The 19,539-nt window shown below is 39.9% G+C and overlaps 3 protein-coding genes across 3 annotated transcripts in view; 1 reads left to right on the top strand and 2 right to left on the bottom strand.

Annotated features, from left to right (window-relative positions):
* Rbp (RIM-binding protein) overlaps positions 1 to 16,819 on the bottom strand; it is a 28,296-nt gene extending 11,477 nt beyond the window's left edge. Inside the window, 15 exon segments of the mRNA XM_068299637.1 lie at positions 155 to 715; positions 2,694 to 2,774; positions 4,061 to 4,308; positions 4,372 to 5,044; positions 5,117 to 5,307; positions 5,543 to 5,743; positions 5,801 to 5,946; positions 6,007 to 6,118; positions 6,172 to 6,697; positions 8,517 to 8,950; positions 9,014 to 9,137; positions 10,161 to 10,415; positions 10,472 to 10,570; positions 10,632 to 10,799; positions 16,531 to 16,819. Coding sequence (XP_068155738.1) covers positions 155 to 715; positions 2,694 to 2,774; positions 4,061 to 4,308; positions 4,372 to 5,044; positions 5,117 to 5,307; positions 5,543 to 5,743; positions 5,801 to 5,946; positions 6,007 to 6,118; positions 6,172 to 6,697; positions 8,517 to 8,950; positions 9,014 to 9,137; positions 10,161 to 10,415; positions 10,472 to 10,570; positions 10,632 to 10,775 — 3,795 coding nt within the window. The 5' untranslated portion in view covers positions 10,776 to 10,799; positions 16,531 to 16,819.
* On the top strand, positions 9,216 to 10,127 carry h-cup (heineken-cup). The gene has a single exon (XM_068300952.1). The coding sequence runs from the start codon at positions 9,271 to 9,273 to the stop codon at positions 10,072 to 10,074; it is 804 nt and encodes a 267-aa protein (XP_068157053.1). The 5' UTR covers positions 9,216 to 9,270; the 3' UTR covers positions 10,075 to 10,127.
* A 958-nt stretch (positions 16,820 to 17,777) lies between the features above and the next one.
* On the bottom strand, positions 17,778 to 19,462 carry Ccm3 (programmed cell death protein 10 Ccm3). Its single transcript, XM_068300703.1, has 5 exons — positions 19,151 to 19,462; positions 18,877 to 19,054; positions 18,679 to 18,811; positions 18,454 to 18,618; positions 17,778 to 17,948 (listed from the first exon to the last, which is right to left on the bottom strand). Exons 1-5 carry the CDS (start codon positions 19,223 to 19,225, stop codon positions 17,864 to 17,866), a joined length of 636 nt encoding a protein of 211 aa, XP_068156804.1. The 5' UTR covers positions 19,226 to 19,462; the 3' UTR covers positions 17,778 to 17,863.
* Between the last annotated feature and the right edge of the window lie 77 nt (positions 19,463 to 19,539).

The following is a 19,539-nucleotide window of genomic DNA, read 5'->3' as shown; positions in this document are numbered from 1 at the left end:
AGAGCGAGACAGCGATTGCTTTACCGTATCCCTTGGAATGCGGTGGAGTGGTAACATCTTCGCGTACGTTGCGGAAGGGCCTATTGAGTTTCTGCAGCTGCAAAGTGTTTTGGTGGTTCTCTGTGTGTGAGTCACAAAAGATCAGCGAGCTTACCTTAATCGTATCACCCTCTTGGAATGGCAGTTCTTCGTCGCAGCCATCGGGATTGGGACTCATTGTGGATGGGTCGTAGTCGAACATGGCCACAAAGTAGCGAGGTTTCTTTTGCGCTCCAGGCATTTGTTGTTGTGGCTGCTGTTGACCAGGCTGTTGGCCCGGCATTAGCTGGCCCTGTTGCATTTGTTGCTGATGCTGCTGCTGCTGTTGTTGTTGTTGCTGTTGCTGCTGCTGGTTGAAAGGAACTCGTGGTCCACCCATATGGCCCTGCATTTGGCCAGGCATTTGACCCTGCATTTGACCAGGCATTTGACCTTGCATTTGGCCCGGCATTTGACCCTGCATTTGACCTTGCATTTGACCCTGCATTTGACCAGGAATCTGCTGACCCTGCATCTGTCCAGGGGCTGGTCCTCGAAAGCGTGGACCTCCTTGCATCTGTCCCTGCACACCATATGGCTGTTGTTGTTGTTGTTGTAGCTGACCCGCAGGTCGCCCTGGCACTGGACCCATGCCACGTTGTTGCTGCTGCCCTGTCGGCGCCCCCGGCTGGTAGCCCTGGACGACCGATGTAAGTACGCGCATAAATTTAAATTAATTTAAATGAATTTAAAATTTTGTTAGCGTTTCTCTTCATATCTTTTTGTTTTTTAGTTTTTTTTTTTGTTTTTTTAGCAAGTACTCTGTTTTTCATTCACATTGTCATTGAGAATATAAAGGATTTCTTTTAGCAAAATACGAAGGCGTCTATACTATTGTAAGTATATACATATTGGCAAGTAAGTAGTTAAGTAATTAAGTATGTTAGAATGCAGCTGCGTTTAGCGATTTCTATTTCATATAGTAGCAGTTTCTCTTTTAGACAACTAAATTAACGTTGAATGTCTTGTATACATGTATGTAGTAGAAATGTGTATGTGTGTGTGTGTGTGTATGTGTGTGTATATAGAGATCAAGGCGATTTACAAGCTAGATACATTTAACTGAAAACTAAATATAGTATGTAGTCTAGTTTGGTTGATAGATCAAAGTTCAGGTTTGTTGTTAGTAAGAAGCTATGTTTATACAGTGTATTTGGTTAGTTCTTGATTTTGGAGGGGTAGTGAGGAAATATCAGCGATAACGAATTGGAAATGAAGAGGTAATGTAAAGATTCTATAGATCCCATGGTGTATAGTAAAGGGATTTTGGTTGGTGTTCTGTTTTGTGTATGTAATCAAATTGTACATGAATTGCTTAAGAACTTACTATATATATTTTTAAAAATCGAGTTCCACTAAGGACTATATTTAGTTCAGTAAGAAAAAGGTAAGGTACTATGTATACAGCCTCAAAACACCAAAATCTCAAGCCACTTTAGTGTATTTTGATCTGAATAAAACGAATCATCTACAATAATTCTGTAATTAATTTCTACATCACAAGGACGCCGATTTTTGCAAAAATTGTAAATGGGAATTCGGGGACAGAAGGACTCTCCTGACTAAGTTCTTGATTTTCATTCCATTGCCAAGAATCTCTAATAAAAACTTTTTACCACTTTGACATAACTTTTTGTCTTCATAACTATTATTTCATTCTATACCAAAGACAATTAAATTACATTCAGGGGAATCCCAAAACAAGATCAAGTCAAATTAATACAATTATTACGAAAGTGTGTAAGAAAAGTTTAATAAATCTCAAATTTCTACATTATCTATTTTGGTCCTGTATGATATCATTATACAAAAAGTTAGGAGATATATGTATATGGGAAAGCCAAGATTTCTTCAGTTAGTAAAAACCCGATCAAATATTTTATTTAGATAGCTCACAAACTTCACGATTAACAAATATAACGAGTAGCTGAAGCAAAAATAAAGCTTAATCTAAGCTGACATCGATTGTAAAAGGCAAATCGTTTACCGAAATTTAGATTTAAGTATAATCTGACTAATTTTGAGTAAACTCACTACATATATGAACCTACAGTAAAGGGAAAACAGCGTTTACTTATTGGATTTCAAAGTAGACTTGCAGAATACCATGTAAACATTTTCAATACTTTTTTCAAAACTCAAGTTTCCAGATATTAAGAATCGTGAAATAAAAAGTATTTTCAAAAGCATAAAAATCTCTAAGAACAACTTAAACCAAAAGCAAAACGCAATTTTTTCAATTTTTCAGCTGCGCTTTTTTCTTTCTCACAAAAATGTTTGAAAATTTAAGCGCAATTACTAAACCTTTCGACTATATTATCAATACATAAGAATATGCAATATGTACTTCAGTTAAAATGAAAATAAACGACAAAAAGAAAACAAAAACGAAATAGGCATCAAACACTTAAAGTATTTGTGTGTCTGTTAACTTTTTACGCAAAGTGTTACAAGTTAATCTTATGTTTAAACTAAGTAGTTGATATATAGGTATTTAATTTTTGAGTGAGTGTTTTAGAGTCTGAGTTGGCGTGTGTGTGTGTGTGTGTCAATATATGTCATGGTGGTGGTGGTGGTGGTGGTAATAAGTGAAAGATGTTGTGGGTATAACTTACATTCTGGTTCACTTGATTCTGTGTGGGTTTCGAGAAGAGGCCACCGAGCAGGCCACCTAACAAGCCGGAGCCTCCGTCGGGCTGTATTCAGTTATCGGTATTGGGTATCATATAATGAAAATGAATATGTAACTTGTTTTGTTTAAAATTGTTCGTTGACATTGGCATTTGTTGGTTTTAATCCTTAATCATTGCTTAATGGCTTAATTGTTATTGTTAAGTGCCAAATACTTGGCTAAAAATCTAATTTCAAATCTCAAATATAAGTTAATCATCAACAAAGTTTGTAAAATGTAACTTGCTATAATTATTATTATTATTATGTGTTATTATTGCGGCTTCAATTCAAGACATGCTACGAATGTAAATAGTAGGTGTAGGTAGGTATATATAGTAGGCACTGTATTGTATACTAAATCAAAATTCAAACAAAATTCGACTTAAACCAAAAGAAAAAAAACAATTCTAGCAGAACTGGCATATCCATTTGGCATTGAAGTTGAGAGAAAAAGAACAAAATTCAAAAAGAAATGAAAAGAAAATAACTTTTACATACATACAAATCATAGAAGGGGGGTTTGGGTTTCGGGTTGGGGGTTTTAGACAGGCCTCAATTCAATTGCTTTTGGTTCTTATCATTATCATTATCATTATTAGCTTTCTCTTTCTTTGGTATTGTGAATTTAGTGCGTTTGTCTAATGCATTTTCTCTCAGTGTATGTATATAATGTTGTGATTGGTTAAATAGCAAACAAAACCGAGAGGAAAAAGAAGGATAGTAGTAGTAATTAGGCAGACCATTTATGTATGTATATAGAACACGAGAGTTGAAAGAGTTAAAAGAGTGTAGAGAGAGAGTATATATGTAAATGTAAGAATATGGAAGTTAGAGAAAATGTACAACAGAATATCTTTTGTTTTTTATTTTTTGTTGAGGAGTTTGTTGAGTAGGAGGTAGTATATAAGAGTTTGGTGAATATGTAAGTTGGAAACTGGGCAACTGATCTGATACAGAATCATTGTCTGATGGTGCAAAAGAATTCCGGGAAACGTTTAGGTATTTGTTGTTTTTTTTTTTTTATGTAGTAAGTATATAGTACAGGCAGTGAAATCGAATTGATTGTATTACATGTAAATGTCTAATGGTTTTGGCATTCAAACTCGAGAACATGTTATGTATGTATGTATGTTTGATATATGATGTATGTACATTCGGCTTTTTGTACAAACAACACAATCTTCGATGATGTCACATTGGCTGAACTCACAGCCAAATCATCGCATCGAAATCAAGAGAAAAACGAGTTCATAGAACATTATTTACAGTGTATGTATATGATGCATATAAATCACAATCGGACACTCACCTGATGTCCAGGCTGGCCAGGCTGTTGTCCTGGCTGTTGTCCCGGCTGCATTCCCTGCTGCTGCATCTGGTTTGGATCGTATTGCGGATGATGTGGATCCTGTTGGCCCATCATGTGCGGCTGCTGTTGCTGTTGCTGCTGCTGACCGGGACCAGTCATGCCATGTGGACCCTGTTGAAGCTGTGGCCCCACCATTCCCATACCCATTTGATTTGGTCCCCGGCGAGCAACAGCATTGCGCACAGTGTCTGTTGAGGGGAAAAGGAATTGGTTAGATTGTTCAATGACAATGATGGGAGGGTGCATCTTACTTGGTATCAAGATGGGCGCACTGTCCGCCGACTGTGAATCTCGAGATTTGGTGCGAATGGTGACGGCTCTCGGATTAAAGACACCCAGCTTGCCAATGTCGATGAGGGCATGGTCGCCAGTGGGGGAATTGATGTCGGTGACCTTTTTACCATCGGCATACACAGCATAGCCGGTTACTGGCCCCGTTGAGGTGGGCCTGTTAACCGGCTGCCATGTCACCAGAATGGTACCATCTTGAGGGCCAGCCTCAAGCTGGATTTCCTGCGGGGGATCGGGCAGGCCTTTGGTCAACGTGCGGAAATCGGCATAGGCTCCCGGCGCCTCCTCCTGACCGGGTCGGCCGGGAGTCTGAGGCGTGTGCTGGCCCACTGCGCGCAGATGTTTGGCCCGTACAGTGACTCGATATTGGGTGCTCGGCGCCAATCCGGTGATGGTGTGCCTATACATGCCCGGCTTGACGGTGCGCACCTCCACATTGTTCACACACACCACGTGCTGGTGGTTGGAATTGGCCGGCAGCCACGAGATGACCGCTGAGGAACACGTTATGTGCGAGGCGCGCACCGCCGAGGGGCCCAAATGTGAGGTGTCGCGCCCAATAATCATGGTGCAAGCGGCATCCCGAGACGTCTGACGATTCTGGGTCACGCTTCGCACACTAATACGATGCGGCTGCTTATGAAAATGAAAAAACAAAACCATTAGAAATACATAAAGGACGGAATAAAGGACAAAGGAACCTACCCGCGTGGAGTCGACGCCCTCGATAAGAGCTCGTGTGCGTTCGTTGGCCTTCACCGTAACCTTGAGCACGCCGTCCACATAGACGTGATAGCTCTCAATTAGATTATAGCCCACAGGCTCCGGCGGTGACCAGCCAATGAGCACGCTCTTGTTCAGCTGTCGTTCCAGGGTCAAGTGCTTGGGAGCTGGAACTGTTTTAACGATGAGACAATTGATTTAATATTTATTGACTAAAAGGATAAGGATTTGTGTTCTGGCGGGTTCTACTTATGACAGAGATAGAGAGAGAGAGTGGTATGCTCACATTCGGGCCATGCATTGCAGTGTCACCAAAAACCAAAAAAAAAAATGTTTAAACATCATGCAAAAACTGCTAGAGATTGTAAGTGGTGAAGAGAGGAGTGGAAAGGGGACGAGAATAGTTACCATTGTCACTGATATCGTCCTGATCGTGCTCCAGATCGGTGTGCGTCTCACTCAAACGTGCCAAATCCTCGTGGGTGTGTGTGAGCAATGGGTTGTGCGGCGGCAAGGAGGGCAATGACGTTGTATCGCACTGCATCGAGCCATCCTCGGCATCGCGCAGTGTCGATAGCACCGCCTGATGGAATTCCAGAAGATCGTCGCCTATGCGAAAGGTTATTAGTCACACTGAGCATTCTTCGAATTTATTCCCACACTTACCCACTAAACGTTGTACAAAAGATGCGGGAACAAGGCCGCGTCTTCCATCCAGAAGCTCGGCATCCAGGTAACCACCTTGAGGTTCCCCACTTGTCCATACCAGCAGGTAATCACCGGCACACAATGACAACTCACCTTCAGCCTCCCTGTTGAAAATTATAATATTAAGTAGAGATTTTCTTTCGACATATATTAGGAGAATTTACTCTGGCGGATCATAGGGGAAGCGGGCAATGAACACGCAGCATCTTCCTTTTCCCGGTATGTCCAGCATATCCACCTGAGGTTCACTGGCTCCATTTAGTGTATGATTGCGAGCTAGAAGAAGGGGAATTTCATTTTTAAGTCGATGTGTCGATGTCTTTTCTCACCATCCAAGTCCAAGGCACCGAGTGCCAGGCCACTGCGATTGTGCATCATGGAAACGCTTAAGCCGTCGGTGAACTCGTCAAGGCCCCAACTGCTTGGCGGTATTGGGGAGCAGGGAGAACTGCGATTACCATAACGGGTCAAAGGAATATCAATCTCATCCAGCATTTTCATTTTGGTTGCCTGACGCAAGGCAGCCGATGTAAATGGATACGATGCACTCGAGGCGACATCTAGAAATGGTGGACCATAGGAACTGCCCAAAGCTCCCGCTGCGCCGCCGCTGAGGCCATACAACGAGGTAGCTCCAGTGATGCCACCACCGCCACCGCCAGGACCGGCACCCAATCCGAGACCTGTTGCACCTAGTAATGCGCTGGTATCCAGCATATTGATGTTACCCAGCCCGGGATGGGCCAGGGATGTGCCAGCGGTGCCAGTGCCGCTCAGTCCCAGAGCCGAGTAGCTGGATGAGCCGGCTGGCGGCAAATTATGCGAGTTCAGTGACAGGAGGGGCATGGTTGTGCTCTGTAAATTGTACAGTTGTATTGTTCCGCGCTTCATGTTTAAATTGTATATTCAATTTTAGGTGCATTTCAATTTGGAATTTCATTTGTATGTGTGTGGATGTGTGTGTGTGTGTGTGTGTTTGTAAGTTTTTGTTTTTTTATACAAATTTACAAATCATTGTTGTTGTTGTGGTTGTTGGTGTTGTTGTAGTTGTTGTCGTTGTAGATACACACACACAGATACAGGTTACAAATACAGACATACATATACATTAATATTGATATTAAATATTTGATTTTTGTAGTTGACCAATTGCGAACCAATTCGCCAGTTATAGTCATTAGAGAGTCAAAGAGTTAAGTTAGTTAAAGGATATAGAAAACAGTTTATACACACACACACGCATTATTTAGTACAAAGAAGAAATGGGGGGAGAGAAAGAGAGAGAGAGAGAACAGGAAGAGACAAGAAAGAGCACATAAGACGGAAAAAGAGATCACAGAGAAACAGAATAACACGTTTATTTGGCCGATGCCTCCAATACATCAGAGATATGTTATTTAAATATATATATATGTATATATATCTAGACGATATACATATATACGTCATGGCATTCAATTGCGAACATGTTATGAGCTGAATTCTGGTCATGAATTTTGATCTCAGCTATGAACTCAAGCCATTTCCAAGCAGTGATATGCGATATGTATAGTAAAATATAGTATGAAGACGACATCATTCATCATTCATCATCATTAATATAAGAACATAAAAATTATTGTTTATAAAAACATAACAATTTGTGAACAATTGAACGAAAAGCATGAAGATCAAATGCTCAATATGTAATGTTAAGTACATACAACGTACACTTTTACATATATGTATATACATGTATGTATGTATGTATGCTTGTATGTATGTATGTTTACATGTTAGTGTGCCTGTTTATGATAAGCTTTTATGACTTACAATTGCGAGGGAAATGAACGTGATCTTAAGAACTAAATTGGTCTTTGATCTGAGCCAAAGTCAAGGCTAAGAAATAAGTCTGGCACTCAAATATTACTATTTCGACTACTACATATGCATATCAGGAAGAATGACTCTTCAGCAGATAGCACCTTAAGAATGCTTAAGAGAGATGAGATGAGACCAACTTAGTTTAAAAACCATATCCAATATATAGGAACATTTAATCATGCAAACAAGAAGACATTAAGAAAACAACAGCAATTAGATGGACTTATATACCTACGTATACTTGATATATCTTTAAGAATGTAGAGAAGTATATAAGCAAATGTATGGATGTGGGTGTGTGTGTGCGTGTGTGCGAGGGTATGAAATTGTGGGTGTGAGTGATGTCATATTTTCAATAATGAGACTACAACAAAAAGCAAATTCGCAGGACTAATAATACTGGCTACATCTGGAGCTAGGCATCTTTGCTGAGAATCCCAGAGCTAGAGTTCCAGGGCCAGAAACAGCGATGATCAGTGATCAATACAAACGAACAAACGCTAAAGCAAATGATCGCTATCTGTACAATTTGAATCGAATTGTCAACATATAATCTAGATTAAGTATGTATATTAAATATAGCAAAAGCCAAGTGAACCGCATATGATGCCATTGCGTACGCCAAGCGAGACTGATTGCATCGTTTCGGGTTCGCAAACGAATCGAATCGGATATATATGTATGTATATGCTGATATGCTAAGTTGCAGTTGCAGTTGCAGTTGCTCTTGTTGTTAGTTCATTGCAATTGAAAATAGTTGGTTTACCTGACTTAATGCCGTTGGCATAGCCTTCATCGTGTGAATATTTACCGGCAATGGTGGAATGCCAGTGATTCCACTAGTTCCGCTCAATAATTTCTCAACGGATGTCTGGCCGTATGCGGAGGCGGCAGCAGCCGCATTCAGTGATTGTATGGCATGACTGCTTAGACTCGACGATATGCCACTGATTGCATTGGGCACCAGGGCCGATATGGATGTGAGACCACTGCCACTATGGCCATGAACGTGACCGCCATGGCCATGGCCATGGCCAGCACCAACGCCTCCGCCGGCTCCTGCAGCGGCGGCTACGCTCTGCGAGCCAACGCTGGTGCCACTGAGACTAGTGCTGGCCCCATTCGGTATGGTGGAAGCTAGCGATTGCGGCAAGCTGGAATAACCAGACGATAGAGCCGAAACGCCGCCACCTGAGGCACCGCCTAGTACGGCTCTTTTATACCGATTCAGTTCTTCTTCGAGTTCTGCAGCAAAGAAATTATCATGATTAAAGTGCAGATAGATAGACATCTTTTGGCTAAACTTACCACTCTTTGATATGGTTCTAAATTCGCTATTTCCCGTGTTCATCATGGAACTGGGTGGCAAGGCGGACATGCTAACACTGGCCGAAGTACGCGGCTGTTCCAGTTCGGCCAGCACACGATTATCCTAAAAGCAAATCAAATATGTTAGTCAAGTAGGCTATGGGTTATATATCGTAAGATATGATTTCTGCTCTGTAACCTGTCGAGACCAGAATAAAATTCTCCAAACCAAAATTCATACAAATTCAGCTACAAACATGAAAAGTTCCAAACAAAACGTTGGAGTGGTCAAGAGACTTATGGATCTTGCCAGTTATCTGTCCAATAGTCTAAACGATCTAAATGCCCTAGCAGCAAATTGTATCGAGGAGGGATGGATTGTCGATGCTGAAATCCAGAATTCGAGCAAATTTCGAGAGGATCATTTGGTTAAATATCTGGTCGATCGTGTACAGGATGATGAGCAATTGCAATTGCTGCGCGTGAATGTGCAGCTTAAGCGCACCGTAGATGAATATCAATTGGGAGTGGAACGGATAATGGCCAAGTACAAGGAGCACTGCGAGAGCGAAGTGCTAAATGAGAGTTTCAATCTGCGGGAAAAGTATATTTCCGATCTGAGCAAAATTGTCCAGGCCCAGGATGCTCGCATCCAGGAAATGGCCAATCTGATGCTATCGTGTGCCGTTCTGGTGGAGCATGACAGTGTGGAAAATCAGGAGATTATGCGCCAACTTGTGGCTGAGAACGAGCAGATGCGTTACCAATTGCAAATTAGTAATGCCATGAAGCAGTTTGTCCAGGGCTCAAAGCCATCCACTGAGAGCGGCACACAATTCAACGAGAACGATCTTGACTCTACCTCTGAGTCGAATAGTTGTAGCAGTTTGGAGAGTTTTATCACTTGTCTATCATCAGGCTGTGAATCGGCCTCAACAGAGAGCTCGGTTATTAGCCAGATTGAAGTCAATCGCTTTATTGAGCAAGCTCTGGCCGATGTCAAGGTGGAAGCGGTGGACAAGGATGACGAGCTGGATGTTGTTACCGAAGTTAATGTTTGAAATTCACTTCCGCTTTATTAAACTTACGAAATGAGCATTAATTTTTGACTGCAGATTTCTCTTTTTTACTGCTTGTTTGTTTTTACCTGCTCAATCTTTGCCATGATGATATCAATCTCCGAGCCTTGGTCCTGGTGACTGATTGTCGGTGCCCATGTGACGGTGGAACTGCTGGCCGAGGTTGGTATGGTTGCGCCGGCAGATGACGCTCCACTGCTCAAGGCCATGTTCATATTCATGTTCATATTCATGTTGCCAGCTTGGGAACGTGCAGCCTTGGCTTTGAGAGTAGAAGTCAGTTCGATTTGTAGCTCCTCGCAGCGAACATTTTCCAGCGCAACCTGGGAGAAATACAGATTAGATTAACTTCCAACTCCATACACTTGAAGAGACTCACCTTCTTTTCTAGTTCCCGGGCTCTCGACTGCAGGTTCTCCACCGCCTCGGCATCGGGACGTGCGCTACTGCTTAGATTGCGTATTTGTGCCAAGGTTTCCTACAAAAAATATTCGAACTATTAGCGTTCTCAGGGGTTGGGGGGAGGGGCGGTCACTTACCTGATGCGCCCTCTCGATTTCGGTGCGCCGCATCTCAGCATCCCGCAACTGCATACTAAGGGCGTCCAACATGCTATTTGGGGCACTGGCAGCGGCCACGGCAGCGGCCGCCGACTGATGATGATGCATCGACTCGTACGGCATGCTGTGGCTGCCTCTCACTTACGACTATAAGTAATCAAACAAAGTGACAAAACTCTTTCAATCTTAATAGGTCTATATTTTCTAAGACCTACTAAGACGATATCCCGCGGTCACTTCAATCAATAAATCGTCTTGGCCGGTTTATGCCCAACGTCTTGTGGATTTTCTGCTTTGTTTTATTTTTATTTATGCTCGCTTTGGGTGTTTAAATTATTGATGTATGTGAAAATAGGTCAGCTGTTTGGCTAGAATAGCAATTTGTGGCACGCAGAGCTCAAGTTGCTCAAGTTCGTGAACTTTGAACTATGCGCTTAATCACTGGAGAGTAATTGCAATACAAATGCTTTAGATCGTTTAGTTTTCATTATTTGTTTACGATGAAAAAGATGAAGTTAAAGTGAGTTGGAACATATCTTTGACATTTATTTTATGTCCTTACGTATGTTAGAGAATTCTAGTCGTTTGTTGTAAAATAGCAAAGGTAAATTCCTTGGAAAATGCAAGTTGTTTCCCACTACCGCTTACCCCAAAAAGTATGCTATGATTGAAGTGAATGAATGCGAGAGCAGACGATTCGAAATATTACTCATACGCCTCCCTTAACCATTTATGCAATCATGTGTGAGGCAAAGACGCGCGCCACTGAGTCTAGACGAGACAACAAGACGCTGCAACTGACAATAAATCAAATGATTAAGCAGAAAAAATCCTAAATTCTCAATTTCAAACTAACAATAAATAAACGAATTTAAGTGTAGATGTTAAGAGTGAGGCCAAATGAAATTTTAATCCAATAATTTAAAATCGAATAAATTGAATTTAAAACGTTTTACACGATGGCTAAGTGCAGAAGTTGCGACGCAACCATAAATTGTTATTAATACCTCAAAAAACGTTCACCAACCACCCACACACCCACTACACACCTACGCTCACACACACAAGCGCCTAGAGATGCACTCACTCCCTCTGTTAACGGAAAACTTGCTTGTTGAGAGCTGTCAATGTCGATGCTGATGATGTGGAACATTTGCTGCTGGGCTGCCTGACATTTAAAAGCCATACGAAACGTTTATCCTCTGCTTCGGCTTCTGCTCTGCCCCAAAGCCCCGCCCCATGTGGGCGTTTATGACAGCATCCAAAAGCAAAAAGCGGGTGGGCAGTTTTCTTTGGCATTTACTTTATATCCATCGTCCAACCATCCATTGCAACCATATCAAAGGCTCCACTTTCTGTCTGTCCACTGGATATTGCGGTTTTGTGTTTTAGTAGCCAAAGCTTTTTCCACTTGCCACTAATGAAGAATAAGTCCCCAGTAATAACCCAACAATCTACATGCATTCACTTGAATGGATTGCTATAAACTATTTCACTTGTTGATAGTATACACTACATCCCAATTATTTCAACATATACATATGCATGCATGTGTATACTCACTTAATTTTTGAAATTTATGCTAGTTTGAAACCCGTCGTTGCCTACACTTGTGTATGTTTATATGCGTGAGTATGCGTCTGCATTTCACCTACAACCTAGTTGGAATGCCAATGGCAACATGAATCGAAGCGCAACAACAGCGCAGCAAAGTCTCCACACGGCCACTAGTTGCTGTTATGCAGTATCTCTGTGTATGTCTGTGTGAATGTGCTTATATATTTGTATGTATGTGATTAATGCTGCATATTTAAATACCGCTCCTATTTAGAAAACTGATTAATTAAATTTCAGCAAATACTAAAAAAAAAGTATTTGAAATTTAAAATGGGCATTTCGAAACATTTTCAGACTTTAGAATTTCACAATTACTATCGTGTCACTCTAATGACGAGATGAATTCCCCCAAAAATATTTCAACAACGAAAATTTTTCAAAAATGTTATGTGTTACCAGTAAGAGATTGGTTGAGAGTGGAGAAAATTTCCCTAACACTGACGCATGCCCAGTGAGTGTAAAATTGTTAACATTCTCTGTTAATAGCGAACAGTGGCTAAAAGGGATTTGGGATTGAATTGAGAACAACGTTCAAAGATTTATGCGAACCCGAGAGTTCTATATCCATGTAAATACTTTCGTAAAGGCAAACGAATATATGTAGTTAATGCAATAAAACTGAATTTACAGTCACACAAATATTGTTTGAATCGAGTAATTTTAGGCTCAAAAGGGCTGACCGATTATATGTACCGTTCATTGGCCTTGAGCGAACGTGAAGTTAGTATCTTGGCTCCTGAAGTCGATATGTGTACTATGGTTTGCTGTGCACGTTTTCTAATATATGTAATATCATCTATGGTAGTGTATGTATGTATGCATGTGTGTGTGTGTGTTTTTTTATGATAGTTCTTGCCCAGCGGCAACAGCAGCCTTTAGATGGCTATCTGGCCACTGTCATTTCCTTGTTTGTCTTTTGATATAACACCAACACCAGTTACATAGACACACACAAGCACCCATACTAGCATACATAGATTTATACATATTTATATGTAAGTTCCTAGTCGCTGTTCCAGTGGTTCTTCTGTGTGCCCTGTGCCCGTGTGTCTGTCTGTGTGTGTCTATTTTAGGCGCTTCACAGTTTGCTGCATACTTTTTGGGGCGGTTGGGAATGAAGGAGGTGCGGTTGAAGCGGTGCTTGGCACCATTTATACTTATTTTTCTGCTCTCGCATACACGCACACAGAAACACAAACACTAACACACACACACACACACACACATACAGAAAGATATACAGTGTGATAGCTGCCTACGTCATAGACATGGCTTGTTTGACAACCTCTATCAACAAATTGAAGCATTTTCTGGTGGAACAATTAAACATTTAGCCGAAGGCTCAAGCAAACCACAACCAGAGGCAAACATCAATGTCTGCTGTGAGGCAACTTGAAATTTTAATGAGTTCTTAAAGCATAGGATTAGCCATGGTCGCACCAGGCAGCCTCTCCAAAGCCTCTGAAGCCAAACACCCCGATTCTTCCCTTTAGCCCAAAACGCTAGCCGAAATGTAGGTTGCGGCCTGGCGCTGCTTTACACTCTATTAACCCAATTTTGGGGGGCAACAAAGTAAATTAAATGGAAAATTCCCATGCATTTTGGATGTAGATGCGTTATCTTAATTCTGTATACAATTATTCGATAAATATCTCACACTTTTCACGCTTATATAATTGAAATAACTCGGAAATAACTCCGGTAGTAAATCTAGTAGATATCCAAATAAATACTGGGCATTCATTTTAAATGGGCTTTGAGAGTCTTCACCTAAAATGCTTTCATGCATCAATATTTAACCAAATCAAAAACTAAATAATTGCTTACGCTTGCAGCCGTTGAATAAGTATCAAAAGAGCAATAAGTTTTCATTTCAGTTAATTAATTGAAAGCTTACATACACATCTTAAGAGCATTACAATTAAAATGCTTCTAAGTGCAGCAATTAGTGCCGTGAGAACTCAATGGCGCCAATTATATGTATTTAGCGACTCTTATGCTTTTGGTCCCACTTGATGGAAGTGCTGCAACAACTTTTTAAAGTTAAGCAATTACTTTTAAAAATGTTTAGAAAAGTTCATTATACCCGCTAGAAATTTGACCTCAATCAAAGAGGGGCAAGCGAAATAATAAAATAAAATAAAAAATAGAGGCTGACACCAAAGAGGAGAGAACGTAAAACGTAAAAGGAACAAGAAGGCAAAAACTATCTAGCATATTTATAACACACTGCAGACACACACACACACAAACACACAGGAAACCTCTATGTGGCAAACACATATATATAATCATGGCTTTCTTTTTGGTTTGGCTCGCTCTATGTATCGACTTGGTCGGAAAGGAAGCAAACGCCTGTAAATCATTCGCGGCCACTCATCCTTCTTTGCTGCTACCAAGCGGCACCATGACACATAAATTATTGAATGATTGCCATATGTCAAAATTGGCACGAGTCAACGATTAATCCTTGGCGACAAAATGTCATGACAGGAATAAAATAGTTCACTTTCGAAGGCGTTGATTATTACTTAGTTCCCTATGAATTATAAATGAAATCGACAATCCTCTACAAACCTTTGTCAAATCTAGATCAAATTTCCTTAAAACAGAAAAAATGTTAAGAACAGATTTACTGCGTTTGCCCCAAAAAAGTATGCAACGAAATATTCTTGATAATAAGTTGAATTCTTTTTCTGAGTAATATGGGAGTGAAATTTAGTGAAAAAGGCGAATTTCGAACCATAAGGTATGCCAGGGGCAATGGATTTTTAAAAATTATTTTAAAATTTGTGCGTTGAAAAATTGTCCATGTTGCCAAAATAGATTTTACAATATACATATGTAATTTTGTGCTTTACATTGATTCCGTAAAATCGAATACATTTATGCATCTTCAAGTGTTAAGTTTTCGAGTGTCGAATTTTGAAATTCAAAAGACCATTTTACTGAAATGAAGCTAGTCTAAAAATAGCCACTGTCTTATTACAAAATTGGTTGAATTACATTGTTTCCCATTTTCGAGATGTGCATAAATTTAGGTTGATAAATCGGGATATTTGATCGTTGCAACTTTGCGTTAAGTGCGTAAGTTAGCCGCAATGGTATAAGAATTGCTAACCGTATTACACCGACGCACACACACACACAGAAAATCCTACAACATACTATAAAGGCTAACATCATTGTAAGCCGCCGCTGCTGCTACTGTTATTGTTGTTGTTGTTTTTGCTACTGTTGTAGTATAGAATGTTTACACCTACACACATAGCCGCAGGCAAACAAGCGCACGCACACATAGTCAAACACCTGCCCCCCCCACTTTCAGTTCCACGTTGTTTAGTGGTGTGCGTGCGTGTGTGTGTGTGTGTGAGGGTATAGTACGCACTCAGCAGCAAATAACTTGACTGCTGTTGCTGCTGCGCATGCTGCGCCAAGCGTTAAAAAAAAATGGCAATTTTCATTTATTTTTTTTTTTTTTGCTGCTGCTGCTGCTTATGAATATGAAAGCCACTCATACACCCACACACCCATACATACATACTTACTTATGCATTAATGTTCATGTTCTTTGCTCCATTTTCAGTGACCATTTACATTTACCTTCCCCCCTTGGGAGTTTGTTTGTATGTCTCAGTGTGTGTGTGTGTCTTCGCGCCGTTTTGGCCACAAAAAGCATTTGATTTGGCTTATTACCACTTTTGGATTGCTGTTTTTTTTCTCCTATTTATATACCTTTCGATTTGTCTGTAATTTCATTTTCATTCAATGTTTCCTTACTCACATTTTTGCATTTAAATATATGTAGGTATGTGGTATGTGTATCGTGTACATATGTGGGTGTGTGCGTGTATGTGTGCAGTGTTTTTTGTTCCCCCTCTCTTACACTTTTACTTTTAGTCTGTTAACAGAGCTGTTTTTTTTTCTTTTGCCACATTATAGTTACACACGCGACACTTTTTTTCATTTTTGGTTTTTAATAAATTCTTTTATCGCACTCACGAGGTTTTTCGTGAAAATTTCTTTTTCTCAACAGCACCGTCTGCTGTTGTGAAGGGCTGGGGGGCAAAAACGCCCCCTATTGGGGTATAGAGCAAAATTTTTCGCTTAGCATTTTTTTCCTTAACAAAAATTTGTCTTTAGAAGCAACTTTTTACTTGATTATTATTTGCTAATGATTTCGTTTTAGAAATATAAAAATAACCAACACTTTCAATTCTCGATTTGATGTATTTTTTCTATTTTTTTTTTTGGTATTAACCTTTTATTTCTGGGGCTGCTGCTGCTGCTTTTTTCGGGTGGCCTTTTTTCTTTTCTTTTTTTGTTGCCTGTTTCACGTTAGCGCGCTGGGAAATTTTCACATAAATGCACATAGAACTTATACTAGGACTACGAGTTTTACATATTACTGATTTTAAACAATTTTATTGACTAGTATAGAAAAAATTCCAATTATTAATTCTTTTTTCTTATGTTTTTTTGGGTATAGCAGTTGGGTTTTAATGCGAAAACCGAAAAGTGGGTCATCTCGGTCGCGCTGCTTGGCCCAACTGCTGGCCTGGCCTGGCCCCAGAGTAGAGTGGCAAAAAGGAATCGATTTTTCTAACGGGTAATTCTCTCCCGCCTTGGGGTTGATAAGAATGTTAATGCTCTGTGAGGCTATTAACATTCGCTGCTAACTCCGTTTCACACGATTTCTCTTTATTTCCTCCCTCCCAGCCAATCACTTTCTCTTTCGCTCGGTCTCCTTCCCAACACTGGGTCAGTTTTCAAAAAGGCCGCTCGTTAATCAAGAATAATTGAAAATCATGAATGGATTTCGTTGTGTAAAACATTAATTTAAAATGCAAAATTTGAATATAAATTAAATACATTTATTCGTCATCGTTTTTTATGTCGTTTATCTTTATTCTGTTCTATTTCTACATTATGAGTTTTTCTTTCTTTTCTTTATTATTTCATATAACATTTTCTTTTTAAAAATAAATTAATTTGTTTCTTTATCTTGTTGTCTTTCGCATTCATATCTAATCGAACATATACATTAATTAATTAATTAAGTATAGTTTATTAATTTTTAGTTTTCATTCATTTATTTAAATTTCAAACTCTAACAATTAAAAACAGTTAAAAATTCAAGTGGTTTTTTCTCTCATAGTACATACATTTCCTGTGTCGTTTTTTTTGTTTACTAATTTTAAATTTATCCATAGATAAACAAAGTCTAATGTTGTGGTAGTTAACAGAAAACGAATGAATTATTTACAATAAAATTGCAAACGAAAGTCATTTTAATAAAAATTTTCTCAATCCATAATTACAAAACTGTTGAATTTATGCGTTCTCTTTTTAGTTCAAGTAGAATTCAGTTGCGATTATCCTTTATAGAGTTATATATGTGTCTGTATATAGATTAGGCCTATTTATTTAATTACAACAGGAGGGGAAGGGTCTATTTAGTGATCTTTATGTAAGTGCTTAATCCCTTACTTTTATTCTCAGTTGGTGTTTGTGTTGTTTTTGTTTTATTTATTTTTAAACATAAAATTAAAATGCCACTAAGTTTTGCCATAATAATTAAAACATTTAATTTTCTACTCGCATTTACTCTTAACTGTCAGCATTATTTGATTCGTTTGCCGTATTAGAAAAAGTGCACTTATGAATACTGCATTCGGTCTGCAAATAAAAGAAATGCATAAATAAATAAACAGATTAGCTTTGACCTTTGGACTTGGCCAAATAAGACCAATTTGGTCAAATTTAATCAATCACCACTTCATCCCACCACCACCCCACTGCCAAAACGAATCAAATCAATTATTAAGCCAAATTGCCTTATAATCGATTATCTGCCATAAATAAACAGCCGCCGGCCATTATCAAGGCCGTCTTGAAATGAATGGGCCAATTAGAGATTCGATTTACAATTTAAATTGTGTGCTTTAGCCATCGACCCATCGCCACCCACAACCCTGCAAGAATTTGTTAACTGATAAACCAAACAAAAAGCTAAAATGCCAATGAAATGACATCATGCTTGCGAACCGATAAGAAACGAGATATGAGGCGATTAAAGAAACCGACCATCAGCGAGATATTTTGTTTGGCGCCTCAAAATAAAAAACAAAAACGAAACAAATACACACAGACTAAAACAGAATTATTGTATATGGCGACTTACTGTCCTTCTTTAAAGTATTCCTTCAGCGTTGTGCTGAATTTCTTGGAATATTTGACAAACTCCTTTTTGCGCTGCTCCACAGCCTGTTTGCCAGTGACGCCCGGTATGAACGAACCAATCTCGTTGACCACATCGAGCAGTTTCTTTATGGCGCTGGCAATTTCCCTGCAAAGAAAGAACGATAATTAGGAATATGACGCACACCAATCATTTCTCCGCACTCACTTTATAGTCTCGAGGAAGGTTTTGCGATCGTTGATCTCGTCGGGTATGCGACTGAGGATCACTTTAAGAGCCACTGATTTGCGATTGAGCTCCTGGAACGGCTCTTCAGTGCGGGTCAAACGGTATTCGTTAACTGAAACAAAAGGAGAAATTAATAGTTACTGCACACGTATGCACGGATCGGGGGAAACTACTTACGATCTGCTTCCGTAATGTTGCCCTGCAAACGCAAGACGGCCTCATTTAGGTTGACATTTAGATCGGCACGTCGCACAATCGTCGCAACGAGGTCATAGCAGAAGCCCGGATTGTTTTGCTCCGATTTCAGTATGGCCGAGCGCAGCGATTGTGCAGCGCCAACGTCGCGTCGCTCTAGCTGCAAGCAGACATAGTTAACAATTTACGTTTACGCAACCTATCAATTGGGTTCGAGGGCCGCGCACCAGCGACCCCCGCTCCACAAATAACCCACCTGTGTGAAAATAGGCCGCAAAATAACGGGGAGTACGAGAGACGAAGTTGGCTCACGCTGCTCACCCATGGTCATTTCTATGTAAATTCTATTATAATACGTATTCGCGACGTATTCCCCGTGCCTGTGAGTGGTATGGTCGGTGTCGTCTTATGTAGACTGGTGCATGCTGCACTTGACTTAAATGCGCCCTCTCGTCTTGCCTTTAACTTCCTTTCTAACCACACACGCACAGTTTATCCAAATTAAATTAAAAAATTAACAAAAACTACGTTCACAACAAAAATGGGCAGTGTTGCCAACAAATATGTTGGCACCTATCGATAAAATCGACAAATTATCCAACACTGTTAAAAATATTAGTCGGGAAACCGAATACTCCATAACCA

Source organism: Drosophila tropicalis, unplaced genomic scaffold (genome assembly GCF_018151085.1).
Source record: "Drosophila tropicalis isolate 14030-0801.00 unplaced genomic scaffold, ASM1815108v1 contig_878, whole genome shotgun sequence".
Lineage (NCBI taxonomy): Eukaryota > Metazoa > Arthropoda > Insecta > Diptera > Drosophilidae > Drosophila > Drosophila tropicalis.
Note: the sequence above shows the minus strand (reverse complement) of the source record. Positions and strands in the feature narration are given on the sequence as shown.

Coding starts and splice junctions, on each gene's coding strand:
- h-cup (XM_068300952.1), top strand. CDS start 9,271: ATGAAAAGTTCCAAACAAAACGTTGGAGTGGTCAAGAGACTTATGGAT.
- Ccm3 (XM_068300703.1), bottom strand. CDS start 19,225: ATGACCATGGGTGAGCAGCGTGAGCCAACTTCGTCTCTCGTACTCCCC. Junction 19,055..19,150: donor TGCGGCCTATTTTCACACAG/GTGGGTTATTTG, acceptor GTCTGCTTGCAG/CTAGAGCGACGCGACGTTGG. Junction 17,949..18,453: donor GAATACTTTAAAGAAGGACA/GTAAGTCGCCAT, acceptor TTTTATTTGCAG/ACCGAATGCAGTATTCATAA.